This window comes from Mesoplodon mirus (assembly GCF_964341445.2).
Source record: "Mesoplodon mirus genome assembly, chromosome: 6".
NCBI classification, from domain to species: Eukaryota; Metazoa; Chordata; class Mammalia; order Artiodactyla; family Ziphiidae; genus Mesoplodon; species Mesoplodon mirus.
The window spans coordinates 72,651,722-72,675,284 of NC_138982.1; the positions used below are offsets into that span (position 1 = coordinate 72,651,722).

Consider the following 23,563-nt stretch of genomic DNA (forward strand, 5'->3'; position numbering starts at 1 on the left):
GTCACAGCAGGGCAACTGAAGGTATTATGAAGGCCCTGGATTATGCAGAGCAAAATACTCTACAATAAAGAATGGCAGAAAATGTGAAGAATTACCTAACTTTGCCTGTTTAAAAGCTGTCCAATATTCCCAACAATTTTACCTGAGACCTAGGAGTAAGAGCTAACACGACTTGCCTCATATGCCCTGCTCTCAGAACCATGGTCAGTATTATCACTTAACTACATTACAATTTATAGAGCATTCCATGGGTTAACTTGGGAATAGAACTATTCATGTAAAGAAAGCTGAAAATAGAGACCTATATTCCTCACCTGGCCTCTAATACAGCTAACTTTGATCCTCAGCATTCTACCAAAAACTTTATAGAACACTTTAATGTTATGATTTTTACATAAAAATTCAGACTTATAGATTTTCTTTAGGGAAAACAAGGGAAAAAATCTGCTAATACTGGACTTTCACCCTTACATGGCCACAAATAACTGGAATCACAGAGAGACTTGCACCTTCAGACTACTAATGCTCTCCAGTTTACACAATACTTATGCCCTTTAATCAATTTAAAGTACCCTCAAACTAATTTTAAGTTTGAGTTTGCAGGAATCCTGATTTATCTATATTTCTAAAGGAAAATGCATTCCAAGATATAACCAAAATCTACTTACAAACAAAATTGGATTACAATTCACCTTATAATTAGTGGCTGCCTGCCATGCAAAAATATATATAAACTAAAATGCTAGACTTTAATACATCCAGAAAAATAATATAAGTCAAATTCATAAAAATTACTCAACAAGGTAATTTTTTTTGTTTTTTTGGTCTTTTTTTTGCAGTACACGGGCCTCTCACTGTTGTGGCCTCTCCCGTTGTGGACCACAGGCTCCGGACTTGCAGGCTCAGTGGCCATGGCTCACGGGCCCAGCCGCTCCGCGGCATGTGGGATCTTCCTGGACCGGGGCACGAACCAGCGTCCCCTGCATCGGCAGGCAGACTCTCAACCACTGCACCACCAGGGAAGCCCATAATGTATTTTTTAAAAATATGTAACAATAATTTAAGTGAGCACAAAAGCCCTACCCTTTAAACCTTGTATTGGTAACATGAATTTTGGTATACATTATGTCTGTCAGCTTATCTCTTGCAAAAGAGACTGAAGATAATCTAATCAGATGATAAATGTGACACCTTTAAGATAACAGTTTTAAAGGGGAATGAGGCTAGCCCTAAGGGTAGATATGTAACCTAGCCTCTTAAAAATGCAGAAGCTAAAACTCTCTAAAACATACTTAATAATCAAAATCTCTAGAATTTCAGTATTTAGTTTCTATTTAGTTTTATAAGGGATAACCACCATGCAACTGCCCAGCATCCCTCATTAATCTCCTAAACAACTCAAGGCTATAAAGATTCTTAATACTATTAAAAAGAAAAGGCAACGGACTTAGTCAAGGATAAAACTCAAGCTGCACTTAAGCCAATTATGAAAATTCTTATCTCAGTAATTCTTGAGAAGAGCTAATCACTCATTCTGAGTTTTCTATTTCTACCCTATTATTTTGAAACAACTTGCAATTACAAGGCCCACGAAGTCTTAAGGCATTCCAGATACCAATTTTATGTATCAAGCAAATCAAGGTTCTAAAAACAGTTAGGTTAAGGTGTCTCTCAAATCATAAACCTAAAGTTTATTCTAGAAAAAGGGTGGTCAAATAACTATCTCAGCAGAAAGGATTATAGTAATGAAAGCCACAGTGCTATAGTTCCTATTCTTCTACAGAGAAAAGAAGCTATAGGCATAAGCAGGACCTAGGAACGGTTGATGATCAGGTAAACAGGTGACAAGAAAAACAATCAGACTTCTATTGCCAATACTGGTTACCCTATTCCAAAACATTTGGTCGATTAGTTTGCTGGGGATTTTTGTGTTTGTTTTGGGTTGGGAGAATGATGGAACTTGGATCTGACAGAGAGCCATTCAGATTTCTTGCAGTTTTTGATTCCCTTAAAACTGGTTCTCACTGGCAAATCAAGACAGTTCAATTAGATAAACTTCTTACTCCAAAATTCTACAGCTTAAAAGAGATACCTGTTTTTCATCTACATCCTAAAATGAGAACAGAGTTAAAAGTAAACCTGCTTTTTCTGATTTGCAATTCACTCTATTTCAAAAAGAAGAAACAAAGGATAATGTATATTCATCTGTGAAGTTTTTAAAAGTTAACCATTTGTCTAATGGAAAAACATTATGTTTTTAAGAAAAATTAAACACATTATATTTTGGAAGAAATACAGCATTAAGGCTTAAGAACTAACTAAGGATATAAACTGCAGTTGCTTGCTTCTGAATAACATTCAATAAAAAAACAAACATTAATTCCAAGAGAAAAGACACAGCATTAACCAGAAATAGTTGTTAAAGGAAGAAGTTACAAGTTGGATGTCATTTTGACTAGTTTTAAGTGTACAAATTAGCTCTTAAATTAGAAGTCTTCATAATTTAGAAACTAGTTTCCTGGAATAGGAAGCAAAAGAGACTCATTGTACACAGAACTCTCTAATTTAGGTATTCTAGCCATTATACATATATGTTCCTTTGATCAAATGCTCTGGGATGAATGAATGAATGAATGACCATAATAGCCAAATCTAAGGCTGATCCAGAAATCCTATGAAACATAAGATGTTCAAATGATAAATTCTTGGGCTTCCCTGGTGGCGCGGTGGTTGAGAGTCTGCCTGCCGATGCAGGGGACACAGGTTCGTGCCCCGGGCCGGGAGGATCCCACGTGCCGCAGAGCGGCTGGACCTGTGAGCTATGGCCGCTGAGCCTGCGCGTCCGGAGACTGTGCTCCGCAACGGGAGAGGCCACAGCAGTGAGAGGCCCGCGTACCGCCAAAAAAAAAAAAAAGATAAATTCTTAAAACTATGCAAATAGGGCCTCCCTGGTGGCGCAGTGGTTGAGAGTCCGCCTGCCGATGCAGGGGATACGGGTTTGTGCCCCGGTCTGGGAGGATCCCATATGCCACGGAGCGGCTGGGCCCGTGAGCCACGGCCGCTGGGCCTGCGCATCCGGAGCCTGTGCTCTGCAACGGGGGAGGCCACAACAGTGAGAAGCCCGCATACCGCAAAAAAAAAAACAACAAAAAAAAAACTATGCAAATAAAATTAATGTAATCTTTTCCTTTAATTTAAATTCCTTTTAATTCCCAGAGCCATGGGAAATTTCTTGTAAAACCATTCCATGTCTTATTTTCATTAAGTAATTCAGTGCCCAAACAAATTAATAATAAAATATCCTACAATCTAAGCTCAGCCTCCTCAGAAAAACGTAAGTTAAAAGTCTACCGGAATCCTTGCTCTTTTACGGCAAATGCTGGTGTTTCCAAGGGGAAGATTTCAGACTGCACAAACAGTTCCCTCACTCTCCGGTCTATGATTTTCCCATACTGAGCACCCGCATCCAGAATGACAACAGCTCCTTCATAGTGGTGGTGGCCATCCTTAAGGTCTCCTCCGGCATTCTCCAGCTGCAAATATTAACACAAATGTCTTCTTAATTATGAAAATTATGAAAATTAGAGCTACTTTTAAAAACTGTGGTCACTGTCCGCTCCAAAAACACACAGAAACCGTTAACTTAGGATTTTGAGTTGCCAGTTCAAACACTTCTTTAAGAAAAGATTTTTATACATATCCATACACAGGCATAAATATAAGTTACCATCTACTGACTACATGATATAGTCACTTTATGTTTAATGCATCTTATGCACATTATCCAATACTAGGGTAAGCATACAGTCCAGCTGTGCCAAAATAAAGTACTGGTTTATGCCATGCCTGTTATACTGGCATTATTATTAATAGTGCCTCCTTCAAATCTCAAAAGCATCCCAGTTTGGGCAATAAATTATATGATCACCCAATCTAACTGTCACAGCATTCCTATGAGGGACATACTGATGAGGAACTGAAAGTTTCCTCCCAGAGTATATAAGCATACCCAAATTCACTTTATTAGGATTTTTTGTATTACCTGAGGAAAAAATATATATGCATCTGACCCATAACGCTAAGTTTTTAAATGTTTTTTAATCTTATCTCTGACAAGTCTACATTGAAAACACTTTTGTGGAGAGCAATTTGGCAAAACATAAAATTTTAACCATATGTGCTGAAATATTTATCTACAGTATGCTAAAATATTTACCTGGAACTGGCTTCAAAATAATGCAAGGGTAGGTGGGTATGGATGAAACAAGATTGACTATAGGTCAACCACTGAAACCACTGAAGTTGGGGTGATACATATATTGTGTTCACTTTAGTCTCTATTCTGTTTTTGTATATTTTACATAAGAAAAAGCTTTAAAATGTGTATGTACCCTGTAAATCCACTTGGAGGAAGCATATACAATGTGATCCCATTTTAAAACATTTTGTGTAAAAGTGCAAGTGTATGTACATGTATGAAAAAGAATGTATAGACAGATATACACCAAAATATTAACAGAGGCAGTATCTGAGTACTAATGGAATTATAGTAGGTGACTTAAAATTTTTCTTTATGCTCTTCAGTATGTTCAAATATTTACAATAAGCATATTTTTGTAGTTTTTCCCTCTCCAGTTGTAAAATTTACACACTAAAAAAAACCTTAAACCAGCCCCTTAGGCATCTGTGTAACACTTTCATCCCTCTTCCCTCTCCATTTAAGTGAATAAATACATGCAGACTGTGACTTCCCTGGTGGTCCAGAGGTTAAGACTCCACGCTCCCAATGCAGGGGGCCCAGGTTCCATCACTGGTCAGGGAACTAGATACCGCCCTGCCACAACTAAGAGCCTGCATGCCGCAACCAAAAGATCCCACGTGCTGCAACTAAAGATTCCTCACACCACAACAAAAATCCCACGTGCCACAACTAAAACCCGGCGTAGCCAAATAAATAAATACATACATACATATTTTTTTTAAAAGTAAATAAAAACAAATGCAGACTTCACACCACCAACACTTCTTCACTGCAGTAATGAAAAAGCAACAATTACAGGCATCTACAGAGGAAGATTTGTGAGAGGAACCCAACCATAGGCCAGAAAGGATTCCTCAGATCACAAAATGAAGGTTTTAATCATAAGAATATCAAGCAATGTAGAATAATCAGATCACAGAAAACAGAAGTTTATAGAATATATTAATGCAAGAAACGCTGAAACTTTCTCCTTTCAGACCTTTACCCTTAGTCTTAGTATACGTATATACACACACATTCCCCTTTAAGGAATTTATCTAAAATTTTTTAAATTTATTTTTTGTAAAGAATAAAGTACTTTTTAAAGACCACTATGTTATTGTGTAAATGTCTCAGATTTAGGTCCATTATCACCTTCACAATTTTCACCAAATCCAAGTACAACCTGTTTTCTCATATTACAGGCAGAGTTCTCACTTTGCATGATTCTGATACACAAGAATTTCATGCCATGCTTTATACCAGGGTTTAGTTAACTACAAACAGTCCCCAATATCATGGCTCCAATTTCAGTTAACATACATTAACATATAATAATTACATAGCGTACAAACGTTGCTCCTCAGTTCACAAATCATCACATAAATAATATGATCATGATCAGTAGCCAATCATGTCCCTTCTCTCAAAGTCTACTGGTGATTAGTCACTGCACAACAAACAGCGGAGAGTGCAATTGTGCTGCCTTCTTGTTGCCCAGTGATAAATCCACATGCCATTTTACACATATGGATAATCAACAAAGATGAAAGTGCAGCAAAGAAATTAAAAGTGATATGCTGGAAGTGAATTTCGAATCCAATGTAAATGCAATTATAGAAGAAATAGCTGGCTGTGGCAAGGTTGACACTGCTGCAGTATAAGTCCCTCTAGATGTGCAGTCAGAGGAACTTAGGGAAGGCAACTTATCAACATCAATGAGTGGTTGTGATAAAACGGATAACAAGGTCCCAGAGGAAGTCACTCTGAGAAAATACTTCAAATTAAAGAAACTCTAGGAGATATTTCATGACATTCAAAGTGCAAAGGATAAAATGTTGGAAGCCATCAAAGCATAGAAAAGATGTGAAGGGAAGCATGGTGTAAAAATCTTATCAAGAGTAGTTTAAAAAGAAATAGGGCTTCCCTGGTGGTGCAGTGGTTGAGAGTCCGCCTGCCGATGCAGGGGACACGGGTTTGTGCCCCGGTCCGGGAAGATCCCACATGCCGTGGAGCAGCTAGGCCCGTGAGCCATGGCCGCTGAGCCTCCGCGTCCGGAGCCTGTGCTCCGCAATGGCAGAGGCTACAACAATGAGAGGCCCGCGTACCACACACAAAAAAAAATAATAAAAATTAAAAAATTAAAGAAAAGAAATAAAGCACAATTCTCAATGTTTCTAAAGTTTTAAGTTATACTAAATAGTAGTTTCACTACTACCCTATTCTTTATAATTAACAATAAGAATATTTCAACAAAAATTTTTAAAACGTCACAAAACCATCATAATTTTCCCATTGATTATATGATTGCTTTGCATGGTTTCAGCTTGCAAGTCCATTTTTACGATCATTTTACTATCATACAGTGAGGACTGTCTATTTCTTTAAATCAACCATTCTTTTCTTAAATAAATTAGTTTTAAAAGAAAATTTTATAGTTTTCTTAGCACGTTCTAAAACTGTTCAATCAAATGACATCAGAGATCACTGAGGAAACAATGAATCCTTGCCTCACTTCTTTCTACCTCAGCTATCAACTTGCCTATCCAGCAAAAAGCTTCAACAACTCAGGGAAAAGCAAAAACGTCACCAGTAATAAAAGCAAAAGTTCCTTTCCCTGAAAACTTTGAATCTACTTACTCTTACTTCACACAGAGTTGTAAAGTTTGATCATTAGGCTTCCAAACCTTCAAGGGATTAGAAAGAGCACCCTAAAGAGAAAAATAGCTCATGAGTCACATCAATAGTCGAGACAAATGAAATTCAACATTACAAAACAGAAAAACCTATTTTACCTATTTATAAAATTGATTTAAAACTAAACACGAAGGTTAATCCTCTCAGGTGACCTGAAGTCATAATAAAGTAAGTAATGTTCATATCTTTTATGATAGCAAGAATGTTAAGTAAAAACTAAACCATATTCAGCACCCTATTTAAGAATAAGACAAAAGAATCTTGCAGATACTATAAATATGGAAATGGCATCATTTTGGATCCTCCTGAATCTCCTCATATCACTGACCACCGGATATCAAAACCAGAACCCAAGACATACATAACTAAATGACAAGTTACTCCTCCAAGAACCCCAAAATACAAGCTGGTGGGAATGAACTACCAGAGCCACAATCCCTGGTGTTACAGCATCTGTGTGGGAAGCAACCAGGTATCATTAAAGAAAACCAGAGAATTCCACAATGGCCAACAGGTAGTAGCTAAAAGGCACAGGGGCCAATTTAAGAACAGCAGCTGCACTGGGAGGAGGTGTGGCCACTCCAATAGAGCAGAGGCAGCAAGAGAACCTAAGGAAAGCCTAAAGGGTGGAATGGGTTTAATTCCCCTGAACCTTTGAAACTGACAGGCCAGGACTCCCTTCTGGGTCAGGGCTCACAATAAGGAGCAACTGCTGGGATGAGAATCAAAATTAATAGTATAAGCCTGAACCAAGAAGGTGGAGTAGAATGACATGCTCTCACTCCCTCTTGTGAGAACACCAGAATCACAACAGGCTACTGGACAATCATTGACAGGAAGACACTGGAACTCACCAAAAAAGATACCCCACATCCAAAGACAAAGGAGAAGCCACAATGAGACGGTAGGAGGGGCACAATCACAGCAAAATCAAATCCTATAACTGCTGGGTGGGTGACTCACGGACTGCAGAACACTTATAGCACAGAAGTCCACCCACTGGAGTGAAGGTTCTGAGCCCCATGTCAGTCTTCCCAACCTGGTGGTCCAGCAACGGGAGGAGGAATTCCTAGAGAATCAGACTTTGAAGGCTAGTGGGATTTGATTACAGGATTTCGACAGGACTGGGGCAAACAGAGACTCCACTCCTGGAGGGCACACACAAAGTAGTGTGGGCATCGGGACCCAGGGGAAGGAGCAGTGACCCCACAGGAGACTGAACCAGACCTACCTGCTAGTGTTGGACGGTCTCCTGTGGGGGGGGGGGGGGTGGCTGTGGCTCACCATAGGGATAAGGACACTGGCAGCAGAAGTTCTGGAAAGTACTCCTTGGCATGAGCCCTCCCAGAGGCTGCCACTAGCCCCACCAAAGAGCCCAGGTAGGCTCCAGGGTTGGGTTGCCTCAGGCCAAACAACCAACAGGGAGAGAACCCAGCCCTACCCATCAGCAGTCAAACGGATTATAGTTTTACTGAGCTCTGCCCACCAGAGCAACAGTCAGCTCTACCCACCACCAGTCCCTCCCATCAGGAAACCTGCACAAGCCTCTTAGATAGCCTCATCCACCAGAGGGCAGACAGCAGAAGCAAGAAAAACAACAATCCTGCAGCCTGTGGAAGGAAAACCACATTCATAGAAAAATAGACAAGGTGAAAAGGCAGAGGACTACATACCAGGTGAAGGAACAAGATAAACCCCCAGAAAAACAACTAAATGAAGTGGAGATAGGCAACCTTCAAGAAAAGGAATTCAGGCCTCCCTGGTGGCGCAGTGGTTGAGAGTCCGCCTGCCGATGCAGGGGATGCGGGTTCGTGCCCCGGTCTGGGAGGATCCCGTATGCCGCGGAGCGGCTGGGCCCGTGAGCCATGGCCGCTGGGCCTGTGCGTCCGGGGCCTGTGCTCCGCAACGGGAGAGGCCACAGCAGTGAGAGGCCCGCGTACTGCAAAAAAAAAAAAAAAAAAAAAGAAAAGGAATTCAGAATAATGATAGTGAAGATGATCCAGAACCTTGGAAAATGAATGGAGGCAAAGATCGAGAGGATGCAAGAAATGTTTAACAAAGACCTAGAAGAATTAAAGAACAAACAAACAGAGATGAACAATACAATAACTGAAATGAAAACTACACTAAAAGGAATCAATAGCAGAATAACTGAGGCAGAAGAACAGATAACCCGGAAGACAGAATGGTGGAATTTACTGCTGCGGAACAGAATAAAGAAAAAAGAATGAAAAGAAATGAAGACAGCCTAAGAGACCTCTGGGACAACATTAACTGCAACAACGTTCGCATAATAGGGGCCGCAGAAAGAGAAGAGAGAGAGAAAGGACCCGTGAAAACATTTGCAGAGATTGTAGTCAAAAACTCCCCTAACATAGGAAAGGAAATAGCCACACAAGTCAAGGAAGCACAGCAAGTCCCAGGCAGGATAAACCCAAGGAGAAACATGCCGAGACACATAGTAGTCAAATTGGCAAAATTAAAGACAAAGGAAAATTATTGAAAGCAGCAAGGGAAAAACGAAAAATAACATACAAGGGAACTCACATAATGTTAACAGCTGATTTCTCAGCAGAAACTCTACAAGCCAGAAGGGAGTGGCATGATATACTTAAAGTGATGAAAGGGAGGAAACTAGAACCAAGATTACTCTACCCAGCAAGGATTTCATTCAGATTTGATGGAGAAATCAAAAGCTTTACAGACAAGCAAAAGCTAAGATAATTCAGCACCACCAAGCCAGCTCTACAACAAATGCTAAAGGAACTTCTCTAAGTGGGAAACACAAGAGAAAAAAAGGACCTACAAAAACAAACACAAAACAATTAAGAAAATGGTCATAGGAACATATGTATCAATAATGACCTTAAACGTGAATGGATTAAATGCTCCAACCAAAAGACACAGGCTTGCTGAATGGATACAAAAACAAGACCCATATATATGCTGTCTACAAGAGACCCTCTTCAGACCTAGGGACACATACAGACTGAAAGTGAGGGGATGGAAAGAGATATTCCATGCAAATGGAAATCAAAAGAAAGCTGGAGTAGCAACACTCATATCAGATAAAATAGACTTTAAAATAAAGAATGTTACAAGAAACAAGGAAGGACACTACATAATGATCAAGGGATCAATCCAAGAAGATATAACAGTATAAATATATATGCACCCAACATAGGAGCACAATACATAAGGCAACTACTAACAGCTGTAGAAGAGGAAATCAACAGTAACACAATAATAGTGGGGGACTTTAACACCTCACCTACACCAATGGACAGATCATCCAAACAGAAAACTAATAAGGAAACATAAGCTTTAAATGACACACTAAACCAGATAGATTTAATTGATATTTATAAGACATTCCATCCAAAAACAGCAGATTACACTTTCTTCTCAAGTGCGCACGGAACATTCTCCAGGATAGATCACAGCTTTGGTCACAAATCAAGCCTCAGTAAATTTAATAAAACTGAAATCATATCCAGCATCTTTTCTAACCACAACACTATGAGATTAGAAATGAATTACAGGGGAAAAAACATAAATAACACAAACACATGGAGGCTAAACACTACGTTACTAAATAACCAAGAGATCACTGAAGAAATTAAAGAGAAAATCAAAAAATACCTAGAGACAAATGACAATGAAAACATGACAATCCAAAACCCATGGGATACAGAAAAAGCAGTTCTAAGAGGGAAGTTTATAGCTATACAAGCCTACCTCAAGAAACAAGAAAAATCTCAAATAAACAATCTAACCTTACACCTAAAGGAACTAGAGAAAGAAGAACAAACAAAACCCAAAGTTAGCAGAAGGAAAGAAATCATAAAGCTCAGGGGAGAAATAAATGAAATAAAAACAAAGAAAACAATAGCAAAGATCAATAAAACTAAAACCTGGTTCTTTGAGAAGTTAAACAAAATTGATAAACCATTAGCCAGACTCATCAAGAAAAAGAGGGAGAGGACTCAAATCAATAAAATTAGAAATGAAAAATAAGTTACAACAGCCACCGCAGAAATACAAAGCATCCTAAGAGACTACTACAAACAACTCTATGCCAATAAAATGGACAACCTGGAAGAAATGGACAAATTCTTCGAAAAGTATAACCTTCCAAGACTGAACCAGGAAGAAATAGAAAATATGAACAGACCAATCACAAGTAACGAAATTGAAACTGTGATTAAAAATCTTCCAACAAACAAAAGTCCAGGACCAGATGGCTTCACAGGTGAATTCTATCAAACATTTAGAGAAGAGCTAACACCCATCCTCTTCAAACTCTTCCAAAAAAATGTGGAGGAACACTCCCAAACTTATTCTATGAGACCACCATCACCCTGATACCAAAATGAGACAAAGATACTACAAAAAAAGAAAATTACAGACAAATATCACTGATGAATAAACACGCAAAAATCCTCAACAAAATACTAGCAGAAAGAATCCAACAACACATTAAAAGGATCATACACCATGATCAACTGGGATTTATCCCAGGGATGCAGGGATTCTTCAATATACGCAAATCAATCAATGTGATACACCATATTAACAAATTGAAGAAGAAAAACCACATGATCATCTCAATAGATGCAGAAAAAGTTTCTGACAGAATTCAACACCCATTTATGATAAAAACTATCCAGAAAGTGGGCATAGAGGGAACCTACGTCAACATAATAAAGGCCATATATGACAAACCCACAGCAAACATCATTCTCATTGGTGAAAAACTGAAAGCATTTCCTCTAAGATCAGGAACAAGACAAGGATGTCCACTCTCACCACTATTATTCAACATAGTTTTGGAAGTCCTAGCCACGGCAATCAGAGAAGAAAAAGAAATAAAAGGAATACAAATTGGAAAAGAAGAAGTAAAACTGTCACTGTTTGCAGATGACTAGATACTATACATAGAGAATCCTAAAGATGCCACCAGAAAATGACTAGAGCTAATCAATGAATTTGGTAAAGTTGCAGGATACAAAACTAATGCACAGAAATCTCTTGCATGCCTATACATTAAAGATGAAAAATCTGAAAGAGAAATGAAGGAAACACTCCCATTTACCACTGCAACAAAAAGAATAAAATACCTAGGAATAAACCTACCTAGCGAGACAAAAGACCTGTATGCAGAAAACTATAAGACACTGATGAACGAAATTAAAGATGATATTAACAGATGGAGAGATATACCATGTTCTTGGATTGGAAGAATCAATATTGTGAAAATGACTATACTACCCAAAGCAATCTACAGATTCAATGCAATCCTTATCAAATTACCAATGGCATTTTTTACAGAACTAGAACAAAAAAATCTTAAAATTTGTATGGAGACATAAAAGACCCCGAATAGCCAAAGCAGTCTTGAGGGAAAAAAACAGAGCTGGAGGAATCAGACTCCCTGACTTCAGACTATACTACAAAGCTACAGTAATCAACACAATATGGTACTGGCACAAAAACGGAAACATAGATCAATGCAACAAGATACAAAGCCCAGAGGTAAACCCACACACCTATGGTCAACTAATCTATGACAAAGGAGGCAAGGATATACAGTGTAGAAAAGACAGTCCCTTCAATAAATGGTGCTGGGAAAACAGGACAGCTACATGTAAAAGAACGAAATGAGAACACTCCCTAACACTGTACACAAAAATAAAGTCAAAATGGATTAGAGACCTAAATGTAAGACTGGACACTATAAAACTCTTAGAGGAAAACATAGAAAGAACACTCTTTGACGTAAATCACAGCAAGATCTTTTTTGATCCACCTCATAGAGTAATGGAAATAAAAACAAAAATAAACAAATGGGACCTAATGTAACTTAAAAGCTTTAGCACAGCAAAAGAAACCATAAACAATACGAAAAGACAACCCTCAGAATGGGAGAAAATATTTGCAAATGAAGCAACTGACAAAGGATTAATCTCCAAAATATACAAGCAGCTCAATAACAAAAAAACAAACAACCCAATCCAAAAATGGGCAGAAGACCTAAATAGACGTTTCTCCAAAGAAGATATACAGATTGCCAACAAACACATGAAAGAATGCTCAACATCATTAATCTTTAGAGAAATGAAAATCAAAACTACAATGAGATATCATCTCACACCAGTCAGAATGGCCATCATCAAAAAATCTAGAAACAATAGATGCTGGAGAGGGTGTGGAGAAAAGGGAACCCTCTTGCCCTGTTGGTGGGAATGTAAATTGATACAGCCACTATGGAGAACAGTATGGAGGTTCCTTAAAAAACTAAAAAATAGAACTACCATATGACCCAGCAATCCCACTACTGGGCATATACCCTCAGAAAACCATAATTCAAAAAGAGTCATGTACCACAATGTTCATTGCAGCTCTATTTACAATTGCCAGGACATGGAGGCAACCTAAGTGTCCATCAACAGATGAATGGATAAAGAAGATGTGGCACATATGTACAATGGAATATTACTCAGCCATAAAAAGAAACAAAACTGAGTTATTTGTAGTGAGGTGGATGGACCTAGAGACTGTCATACAGAGTGAAGTAAGTCAGAAAGAGAAAAATAAATACCGTATGCTAACACATATATATGGCGTCTAAAAAAAAAAAGGTTCTGAAGAACCTAGGGGCAGGACAGGAATAAAGATGCAGATGTAGAGAATGGACTTGAGGACACAGGGCGGGGGAAGGGTAAGCTGGGACAAAGTGAGAGAGTGGTATAGACATATATACACTATCAAATTTAAAATAGATAGCTAGTGGGAAGCAGCCGCATAGCACAAGAAGATCAGCTAGGTGCTTTGTGACCACCTAGAGGGATGGGATAGGGAGGGTGGGAGGGAGACACAAGAGGGAGGAGATATGGGGATATATGTATATGTATAGCTGATTCACTTTGTTATAAAGCAGAAACTAATACACCACCGTAAAGCAATTATACTCCAATAAAGATGTTTAAAAAAAAAAAAAAGTCTAAGGCTTAGATGGGACCAAAAGTGGGAAACTTGACAAGTAGTCCAAAGAACATTACTCTTATAATCTTGCCTTAATAAAACTGATAAAAGTTACTATGTCTGATGTTTGCTACATACCTATATTCATATAAAACACTGAATAGTTGTAAAAACTTTTTAAAGAAAAGCTAACTGCTTATGCTCTTGTTTATATGAGATAAGATCTTAACTAAATAACATTATATCAGCTGTTTAAGGAAAAGAATAATCTCTGCCTTGGATGTTTAACCAAAGTAGCCCTGAAGAAAAAGAAAAACCAGCTATGTTTTTTCAGCTTAGGAAGCTAGAACTCATAAAGGTCCTTTCCAGCTCTAAATGATACTGTGTGGGTAAAACTAATGAAAACAGCCCAAATCCTTTTACAGAATTTAGGTAGGTCTCTCCCTAATTTCTATCATGCAGAAATGTCTTTTTCAAAAACCCTGAAAAATACTGAGATGTACCAGAACAGGAATCAAAATGAGCTCTTTCCCCACTTTAATTTATCAACTAAGATTTACACACAACTGTCAGAGGCACAATAGATGTACAATGTAAGCTTGGGTCCAGTACCTGTATTTCACACCAGAGGGAAAGGTGGTTTCAGTGGTAAGCTATGGAAAATAGATGCCTACTTAGATTTCTGGGTGGACCTCTCAGAATATCATATTTCACTTACTTTACTCTGCAAAACCCCCCATATTTAAACATCTCTTTACTTTAAATGTTTCTTATGATCAATGATGTATCATTGATCATATCAATAGAAAGTTTTTACATATCATGGCTTACTTATAGGGTTTTGTTTTCCCCTTCTTAGGAGTACATGAAATAATCATAGATGTGATGAAATGTTATTTTCCTGGGTTGCTCCTCTTGAAAATGCTTTCAATTTGTTTTACATCTAATTGTTAGTAAAGTAAAAAAAACAACAATGGGAATTCCCTGGCAGTCCGGTGGTTAGGACCCGGCCTTTCACTGCCTGGGCCCAGGTTGGATCCTTAGTCTGGGAAGTAAGATCCCACAAGCAGCACAGCCAAAAAAAAAAAAGAAAGAAAGAAAGAAAAAGATACATGCTTGTTTATGCTACAAAACATAAAGAACCTTGAAATAAAAATAAGGTAACCAGCAATTCACCTGGGTCTCAGATATATCAAACTGATAAGATTTTCTTTAAAATTCAAGTTGAACAACAACAAAAAAAACATACCAGCTAGCAAAAATACTGTATGCTCTGTACACCGGAGTCAGGTAACTTGGAAACTGAATCTTTTAACTTCCTGCTGTCACTCAATTTTGTGTAAATACTGTTTGCAAATCAGCACATATTTTTCAAAGCCTGTAAATTAGGTTTGAATCCTTCTAATAACAGTCATTTCCTTTACCAGCACAAAGATGAATCTTTTCAATGATTTTACGGCTCAAAATTAAAGAGAGAAGAAAAATGCTTTGTAAGTTAACTAGTGTACAGGAAAGAGCTGTATGTTGAGGTTTACATAAGCTTCTGAGGCCAAAAACTAAAGGTTAGCGTGTCTTCATTCACCTTTATGATCCTGAGAAAGAGCTCCAACTAGTCTGAGCATTAGTTTTCCTGGGTTTAAAGGAGTTTATCAGCTACCTTAATCTTTACTAATTTGTTCAACAAATATTTCTTAGAATGTTTACTAGAGAGTAAGCAATTATTCATGGAGAGGACCCACTAGGATGTGACTAGGCACCACCTTTATAAGAGAGTACTGCCGAAAAGACAATTCTACCTGACTTAGAACACCAATTCCCACCTGATGTTTAAAGTTCCACACATCCTGAATGAAACGTAATGAAGTAATTTCTTTTAGCCAGGCCCTAAACAGCGTGTGGGAGGTAAATTTCGCTTAAATCGCAATTCAAAATCGCGCGGGTTCCCGCTGACAACACTGATTGTGCGGGTCTGAGAGAACTCCAGGCCAACGAAAATTTTAACACAGAAGTGAAAGCGAAGGTGCTCGATTCAGAAGCGAGACGAAAGAAGGTCTGAAGAAGTGCATCGGAGGTGGCGAGAAACGCAGGGGCGGCCCAAACTACTCCCTCCACTCGGCACATTGAGTTAACTTCTCCCGCACCCGGGACTCGCGACCCCCCCCCCCGGTTCCCGGGCGCGGTGGCGGCGGCCTGCGTCCCGGAAGGGGCTCGCAAGGGCGGGAGCGGGTCCCGTCTCAAACCAACTTGAAAAACAAGGAGTGAGCGGGATGGGGGCGGGGCTGGACACACGCTCCTTCCCTCGGAGAAGGATGGGGGGAGGGGAACGGAGTGAGCGACCCTCCGGCCACCGGCCCCGACCCCGGGAGGGCGCTGACGGGGGCTTGGGGGGTAGGGCGCGCGGTCACGCGGCCTCATCCGGGGCCGGCCTCGCCGCCGCGGACCCCAGTGGGGGAACCCGGCGAGCCCCACCGAGGGCAGGCGGGAAACGGGGTGGCGGGAAGACTGGAGGCCCGCCCAGCTCCAACAACGCACGCGAGGCCCCGACCCCTCTCTGCCTTCGGCGGACCCCGGGAGCTCCACAAAAGGCTGCCCGACTCCTGAAGGGGCTGGGTGAGGGCTGAGGAAGCCCCCCTCACAGACAGACAGACACTCACACACACACACACACACACACGCCCGCTCGCCTCCCTACCCCCACCCTCCGACCGCGCTCCGCGGGCTCTGAGCCCCACAGCGACGCGGGGGAGGCTGGGGCCAGCGGTGCGACCACGGGAAGCTGACGCCCTCCCCGACGCCAGGAGCTCAGCGGGCGCAGGAACCCCGACACGCAGACAAAAATCAACAAAGCACCTGCCGCTCCCGAGGAGAAAACATGCCACAGGCCCCGACTGGAGGCTCTCCGACGCGCCGCTGCCAGGGCCGCAGGGCTCCGCTGGCGGGCTGGGGGGAGGAGGCGGGGAAGGGCCCCGCGCGGTGGCTCCCCGGCCCCGGAGCCTTGCCTCCGTCCGGAAGCGGTGAGGCAGGGACCCCCACGCCAGAGACTGACCTTGGAGTCTCCGTTGCACAGAGCCATCGGGTCTGGGGCGGCGGCGGCGGCGGCCAGAGATGAGACGGGGCGGGAGAGGGCCGGTGGGGTCGACGCCACGGGCCGGGGCTGAGGAGGAGGCCTGGTCGAGGAGCGGGCGGGAGGCGCGGAGAGGAGCTGGCCGCCTGCGAAGCGCCGAGTGGAGCAGCAGCCGCGGAGCGCGGGCCCCAGCGCCGCGGGAGAGCAGACCAGCAGCGCGCACGCTGCCCCCGCCTCCTGCTTCCGCACTGGCCGGCCACTGGGAGGAGCCAGAGCCCTTGTGGCTAGGCTGCCGAGCAGCGGACACCCGCAGCTGCCGCCGCCGCCGCCACTGCTGCTGCAGCCCAATAAGCCCACCTCTGGAGGAGGGGACTTCGGCGTCCGGCCCCGCCTCCAGGTCCGTCCGGGCCGCCGAGGCCCGCCCCCGGGAGAAGAAACCTGCAAGTCTCAGGCCTGCCCACCCACAAGAGGAGGGGCCTGCGGCGTCCGGCCGCGCCCCCGCCCCTGTCTGGCCCGCCCTGTGAAGGAGGAGCCCGCGGCGCCCAGCTTAGCTGCCCCGGTCCCGTCCCCGTTCCCGTTCCCGGCAGCAGGCGCTGAGAGGAAGGCCGGTGGCGCCCTGCCCCACCCCTGCCGCTAAAGCCGGCCTCGGAGAAAAACCCAAGCCGCCGTGCGCTTACTGTTGGCCCGCCGGCCCGCAGCCTTCGATGCGAGAGAGGCTGGTGGCACTGAAGAGGAGGCCTCCAGAGAGCTGGGTCGCTGGGGAACGCTTACCCGGTGGTGCGGCCTCATCCCAGGTTGCGGGTCATGGGGGAGGCCAAGGCTGCTTTGAAGAGTTTCGTGGTGACTTCAACGTGGACTTAAAAGTGACATTTGATCACTTAGGTCTTAAAAGTGACATTTGATCACTTAGGTCCCTCAAAAGTTCTACAGCGGGTGCAGAATTTCCAAAAGGAAGGGGTTTGGGAGCAGCAACCTGGTGGGAAACTGGACCGGCGGAGTAGAGCTCTGTTTGCACAGCAATATTTTTATTTGGATTGTTTGTGGGAAAGGGAGGAACTGTAGTCTCTCCAGCTACTCACTGATACCCGTCAATGCAAGTATTACAATACCTTGAATTTGGTCACCTGTGGGTCTAAACCAGGGTTGGGGAATAAAAACACTTGGGGCGGCTTTCCGTTTACAAAGCCTTTTAACAGATATTCAGTTAATATTATAATACGGCCAATATTTGCTGAGCTCATGCTGTGTGTCAAGCTCTAGTCCAGGTATTAAGGAGCTAGAGTGAGACTGCCCTGACTTCCAAAAACTCATTTTATTCTAAATAATCCCGTGGAAGTAGTGCAGTAAGATTGATGTTCTTATCCACTTTTACTAATAAGAAATTTGAGGCCCAGTGAGATTATGTGCTTTTGCCTCTCTATATAGGAGGTAAGGGGTACCTGACCTGGGAAGGGATAGACAGATTGTTAGTAAAACATTTACAGGATCAAAAGGCCCAAAGCCCTCCTGGACCTCACACTCAAGGAAAGTATTTTACTTACCTTTTTTCGAGGTGAAAAATGGATACTTGAACTTTCTAAAGCCATGGAGACTGTATTCTCTTGATAGGTCTGAGTGAACAATCCAGAGAACAGTGTGGTAACCAATAGGAGAATTGCATTAACATCCACCTGGAATGGAATGGAATGTGATGTGCTGGCATTAAGGATTGGCTAAACCCCATCTGTATTAGATAATGTCTAATTTAAATATATTCTAGTGGTCACTTGTGTTTATGGCTAAGAATGTCAGCATGTACCAGAATCCTTATAGCTTAAGTCTTCTGAAGCTTTTGACTCTATTCACCCCTTCCTCCCTGAAGCTGTATGTCCTTACAGGGCACCATAGAGGTGTCTTTTTACCTCCATGATTGTTCTCCATCATCTTTTCTTGTCCCTCTTTGTATATCTTTCCTATAGGAGGAAACTTAAGTATTGGTTTTCTTCAGTATTTCCATTCCTAGCCCTCTTCTCATCTTATTCTTCACCTGTGTTTCCCTGGGGCACTTATTTAAAAATATAGACTTGCTTAAAAACACCTTAATAGGCTGTATGACAGCTCTCTCTTCTGAGCTCCAGGTCCCTATCACTGTATGCATCCTCAGTTAGAGGTTAAATGTCATAGTGGGTCCCAAACTCAAGTCTGAAACAAAACGTTGTTCAAGACTATTCTTGTTAATTTCCTGTTCATTTTATATATCAATTATTGAAAGAGGGGCACTAAAATTTCCAACGGTAGTTGTGATTTTATCAGTTTCTCCTTATAGTTCTATCAGTTTTTGCTTTGTGTATTTTGAAGCTGTGTTTTTAGGATCATAAATGTTTAGAATCATTATTGATCCCTTTATAGTTATGAAATGATATTTTTTAGATCCCCCGTAATATTCTTCACTCTTACATCTACTGTGTCCAAAATAGCATGCCTGCTTTCCTGACTGGTTCTTGGCGTGATATATCTTTTGCAACCCTTTATCCTGTTTGTGTCTTTATGTTTAAAGTGTTTCTTGTAGACAGCACATAATTACATCTTGCTTTAATTGGAGTGTTTTTACTATTTACATTTAATGTGATTATTGATATGGTTAAGTTTATTTCTTTAATCTGGAGATTATCAAGGCAGTAAGCTGAGGCAATTGAAGGGCTCATCTTTTTTGCTTCCTGTCTCTCAGGGATTTGTCCTTTGTTGCTTGATAGCCAGTATCTTGCAACCATTATTGCATATATTTTGTCCGAGTTTTCTGTTATTTTTGTTTCCAGGAGAGTGCATCCAGTTCGTTACTCCATTCTGGCAGAAGTGGAAGTGTTTTAATGATTAGTTGAGGCATCTTAAACCTGTAAGGTCTTCCTTCTGTTACCTGTTCTATCATATTTTTATATGATTATTAAGGTTAAGGGTGAAGATTGCCCTGAATTCAGAACAACTTAGGCAACACAGAATAGTGATACTGATTCTTATAAATGTAATTGTGTGGTTTCTGGGACCAATAAATTTTAAAAGAAACATTTCAGAAAATCCACAGAGAAAATTTACGTGACTTTTCAGATTTGATGAGTATCATATCATAAAGTATTTATTTCATGTATAATCCATGGTCATCTTATTTCATCTTTCAAATGTTTAATATTTTAAATCTTCCATTAACAAAAAAATTAACTTTTAAATTTACAAAGAATATTAGAGGTCAACTTAAAATGTGGAAGGAAGTACATAGTTTTTCAAAATCATTTTAGGATGGTATGTGAGTTAGAAAAAAAAAAAAACACTTGAAGACAACTGTTCTAAATTTGATCATACATCCTTTGCCAAGAATCTTCTTAATGGGCCCCCATTGCTCTCAGGATAAACTCCAAAACTTCTAACATTGCTTACTTGGTACTTGGAAATTTGATCAGCCCGTTTACCTTGTAGCCTGCTATTACCACTGCCCTCCTCACTCTACTCTCTAGCCATATTAAACTTCTTTCATTCCTTAAATATGACATGATCTCTCTTGACTTGGGCCTTTTGCACAGAAATGTCTTTTATCTAGAATATTTCTGTTCCCCTCCGCACAACCCCGAAGTCTTGGGTTAGATGTCTCTTCCTCTTTTGTGCCCCCATAATCCTTTCTCCTTCATCATTACTCACTACCCTCTACAGTGTTACCTGTTCACTTGTCTCTGTCCACAGAAAAGCCCTGGAAACAGTAACATCCAGTAGCAACAAGCAAACCTAGCACCCAGATACTGGTTTTTAAATACCAGTCTCCAACAAGAACAACTAGGACTTCTTGGAGAAATGGCTGATCTCAGGACTGAGGCAGGGACAAGGTGACCAGGAACATCTTTTTGTGCCAGGAAGTTAGGAAGTGCTCAGAGAGTGATGGGCACATTTCAGAGGGACACAGAGCCACTTTGAAAAGATTTTACTGGCCAAATCTGGAACAATATATCAAAATAGCGATGCTAAACAGATTGTACGCTCTGATTAAATTAGGAATCCATCAGTCTCTGATGATATAAATAAATGATTAAATGGAGAGAAAACCGTTCCATATAATAGTCAACTAATAAAGTTCAAAGGAATAATTGAGTTAGAAAATCATCATTTGTACACACTATGTAAAATAGATAATCAACAAGGACCTACTATAGCACAGGTAACTCTACTCAACGTTCTGTAATAACCTATATGGGAAAAGAATCTAAGAATGGATATATGTATATGTACAACTGAATCACTTTGCTGTACACCTGAAACTAACACAACATTGTAAATCAACTATACCCCAATATAAAATAAAAATTAATTTTAAAAAAAGGAAAGTCATCATTTGGCAACCATCACACAAATAATAAATTCAGACAAGAAACATCAATGGATGGTAAAATTCGTGGATGAAAGTAGGATCAAGAACAGGTTTTATTTACATTGTCTTAAAGTATCTCCCAACAAAATAATAATTATACAAGGAAAATAGTAACTTTACAGTGGAAAAACTTGAGGATACCTCGTTACTCAAGTGGTCGAAGTTAGGAAAAAATCATTAACGTGTGTCACCTGATGAATGTAATGAGGCAACCATAGTATTACTTCAGTAGTGCTTGCCTAAAATGTATAACCTAAGGGTGAGTAAACATCAAGCAAACCCAAATGGAGGCACGTTTAAAAAAATAACAGGTCTGTAATTTTTCCAGTTATCTCTTGCTTTGCAACAAACACCCTTGAATCTAGTGGTTTAAAACAACATTATTCATTTTACTACAATTTGGACAGGTTCAGCAGGAGCAGCTCTTCTTTGCCCTAATGTGTCAGCTAATACAGTGCCGAGCACAGCTCTACTAGACCTCAGCTAGAGTGGCTCAAAGGCTTGGAGCTAGAATCACGTGAAGGCTTTCCCACTCACATCTCTTAACACCTAAACAGGGAGACTCAAACAACTGAGAGCTGGAACACCTGCAGCCCATCTGGCATCTCTGTCTCTATGTGGTCTCTCCATTACCACAGCTTCACAGTGACTGGATTTCCTATGGGTCAGCTCAGGACTCCCAGGGAGTGTGAGTGTGTGAGAGAGACACACACACAAGAGCAAGACAGAGAAAGAACTAGTGAGAACCAGGTAGAAGCTGTCTGGCCTTTTCTACCTAGCCTTGAAGTCACCGTTTACTTTCTGCATTCTATTCATGGAATAAGTCACAAGCCCTGTCCAGATTCAAGGAGAGGGTTCTGGAAGAGCATGTGGAACTGCAAATGTGGTGCAATGCTTGGAAAATACAATCAGCTACAGTAATCTTAAAAAAATGAAGGTCAGTATATGGAACTGTTTTAGATTGAAGCTGAGAGAAATACATGCACCTAGATGGAAACTTGTGCTATAAAGGGTACTATTGGGTCAGTTGGCAAACCTTGAACGCTCTAAGAGAGGGGTTTATGGGGGCTCTTTAGTGCAACTTTGCTATAAGTTTGAAATAATAAATAAAAATAATAAGACACACCATAAAAGCTTGTTGTTTAAAAATCTTACGATTAATCCTTTCATAAAGCAACAGATGATTGTGTAATGAAATAACCACCCATATATGATACAATATTTTTGAATGTCACATTTTATTAAAGCAGATCATTGAATGTTATTATCATAATTATATTTTTATTGATTACCTCTGCTATGCCCTCTGTCTCAACTGTTCTCTCAAATTTTGGTCACCTTCTCTTAGAGGCAAACTGACATCCTCCTGGTGAGAACTGATTCAGCCAAATCCTGTCCCTTCATCATCTCTAGGAAAGGGAGGAATGCAATTTTTGGTGTCTTGCCTTTGACAAGTTTCTAAAACTGGTGATGAAGAAAACCCTTAACAGTAGTAGTAGTGGTAGTAAATCTTACATAGCACTTTATGTGCCAAGGCCCCATTCTAAATTCCTTATGTATGTCAACTCATTTAATCCTCATAACAGTCCTATGAGATGGGTACATTATCTTCTCATTGCCCTTTTATGATTGAGAAGACAGAGAGAGAGACTAACTTAAGGTTATATAGACAGTAAACCACAAAACTGAGATTCAAACCAGGCCAACTGGCTCTAGCCTTTTACTGTTTATTAAATATTCAAAATATACATTGCCAAACAATCTTTAAAGCCACACGTATTACTGGGCACATTTTAAAGCAGAGTGATGGCCCTGTTAACCACTGTTTCTTTCATCTGTTTGCAGTGCCATGATTTTGATGAATTTTTTTGAATTGGTTATCCTTAACAAAATTCATGGCACAAATTCACTGGGTGTTTATATATTTAATTGTGGTAAAAAAAAATACACAACATAAAATTTACCATCTTAACCATTTGTAAGTGTACAGTTCAATAGTGCTAAGTATATTAACATTGTTGTGCAACAAACCTCCGTAACTTTTTCATTCTGCAAAAAACACATCCCATTTCCTCCTCCTCTCAGCCTCTGATAACCACCATTCCATTTTCTGTTTCTATGAATGTGACTACTTTAAATACCTCAAATCATACAGTATTTGTCTTTTTGTGACTGGTTTATTTCACTTAGC

The 23,563-nt window shown here is 40.7% G+C and overlaps 1 protein-coding gene across 3 annotated transcripts in view; it reads right to left on the minus strand.

Moving 5' to 3' along the window:
* Positions 1–23,563, minus strand: part of GMPS (guanine monophosphate synthase) — an 89,627-nt gene that overhangs the window by 60,403 nt on the left and 5,661 nt on the right. The window contains exons 2-3 of one of the 3 annotated variants that reach the window (XM_082624653.1): positions 18,527–18,655; positions 3,352–3,533 (exon numbers count right to left, since the gene is read on the minus strand). In XM_082624653.1, coding sequence (XP_082480779.1) covers positions 3,352–3,533; positions 18,527–18,655 — 311 coding nt within the window. Of the gene's footprint in view, positions 1–3,351; positions 3,534–16,771; positions 16,932–16,967; positions 17,289–18,526; positions 18,656–23,563 lie in introns of those variants that run through there. The other 2 variants (XM_082624654.1, XM_082624655.1) reach the window with 2 other exon arrangements.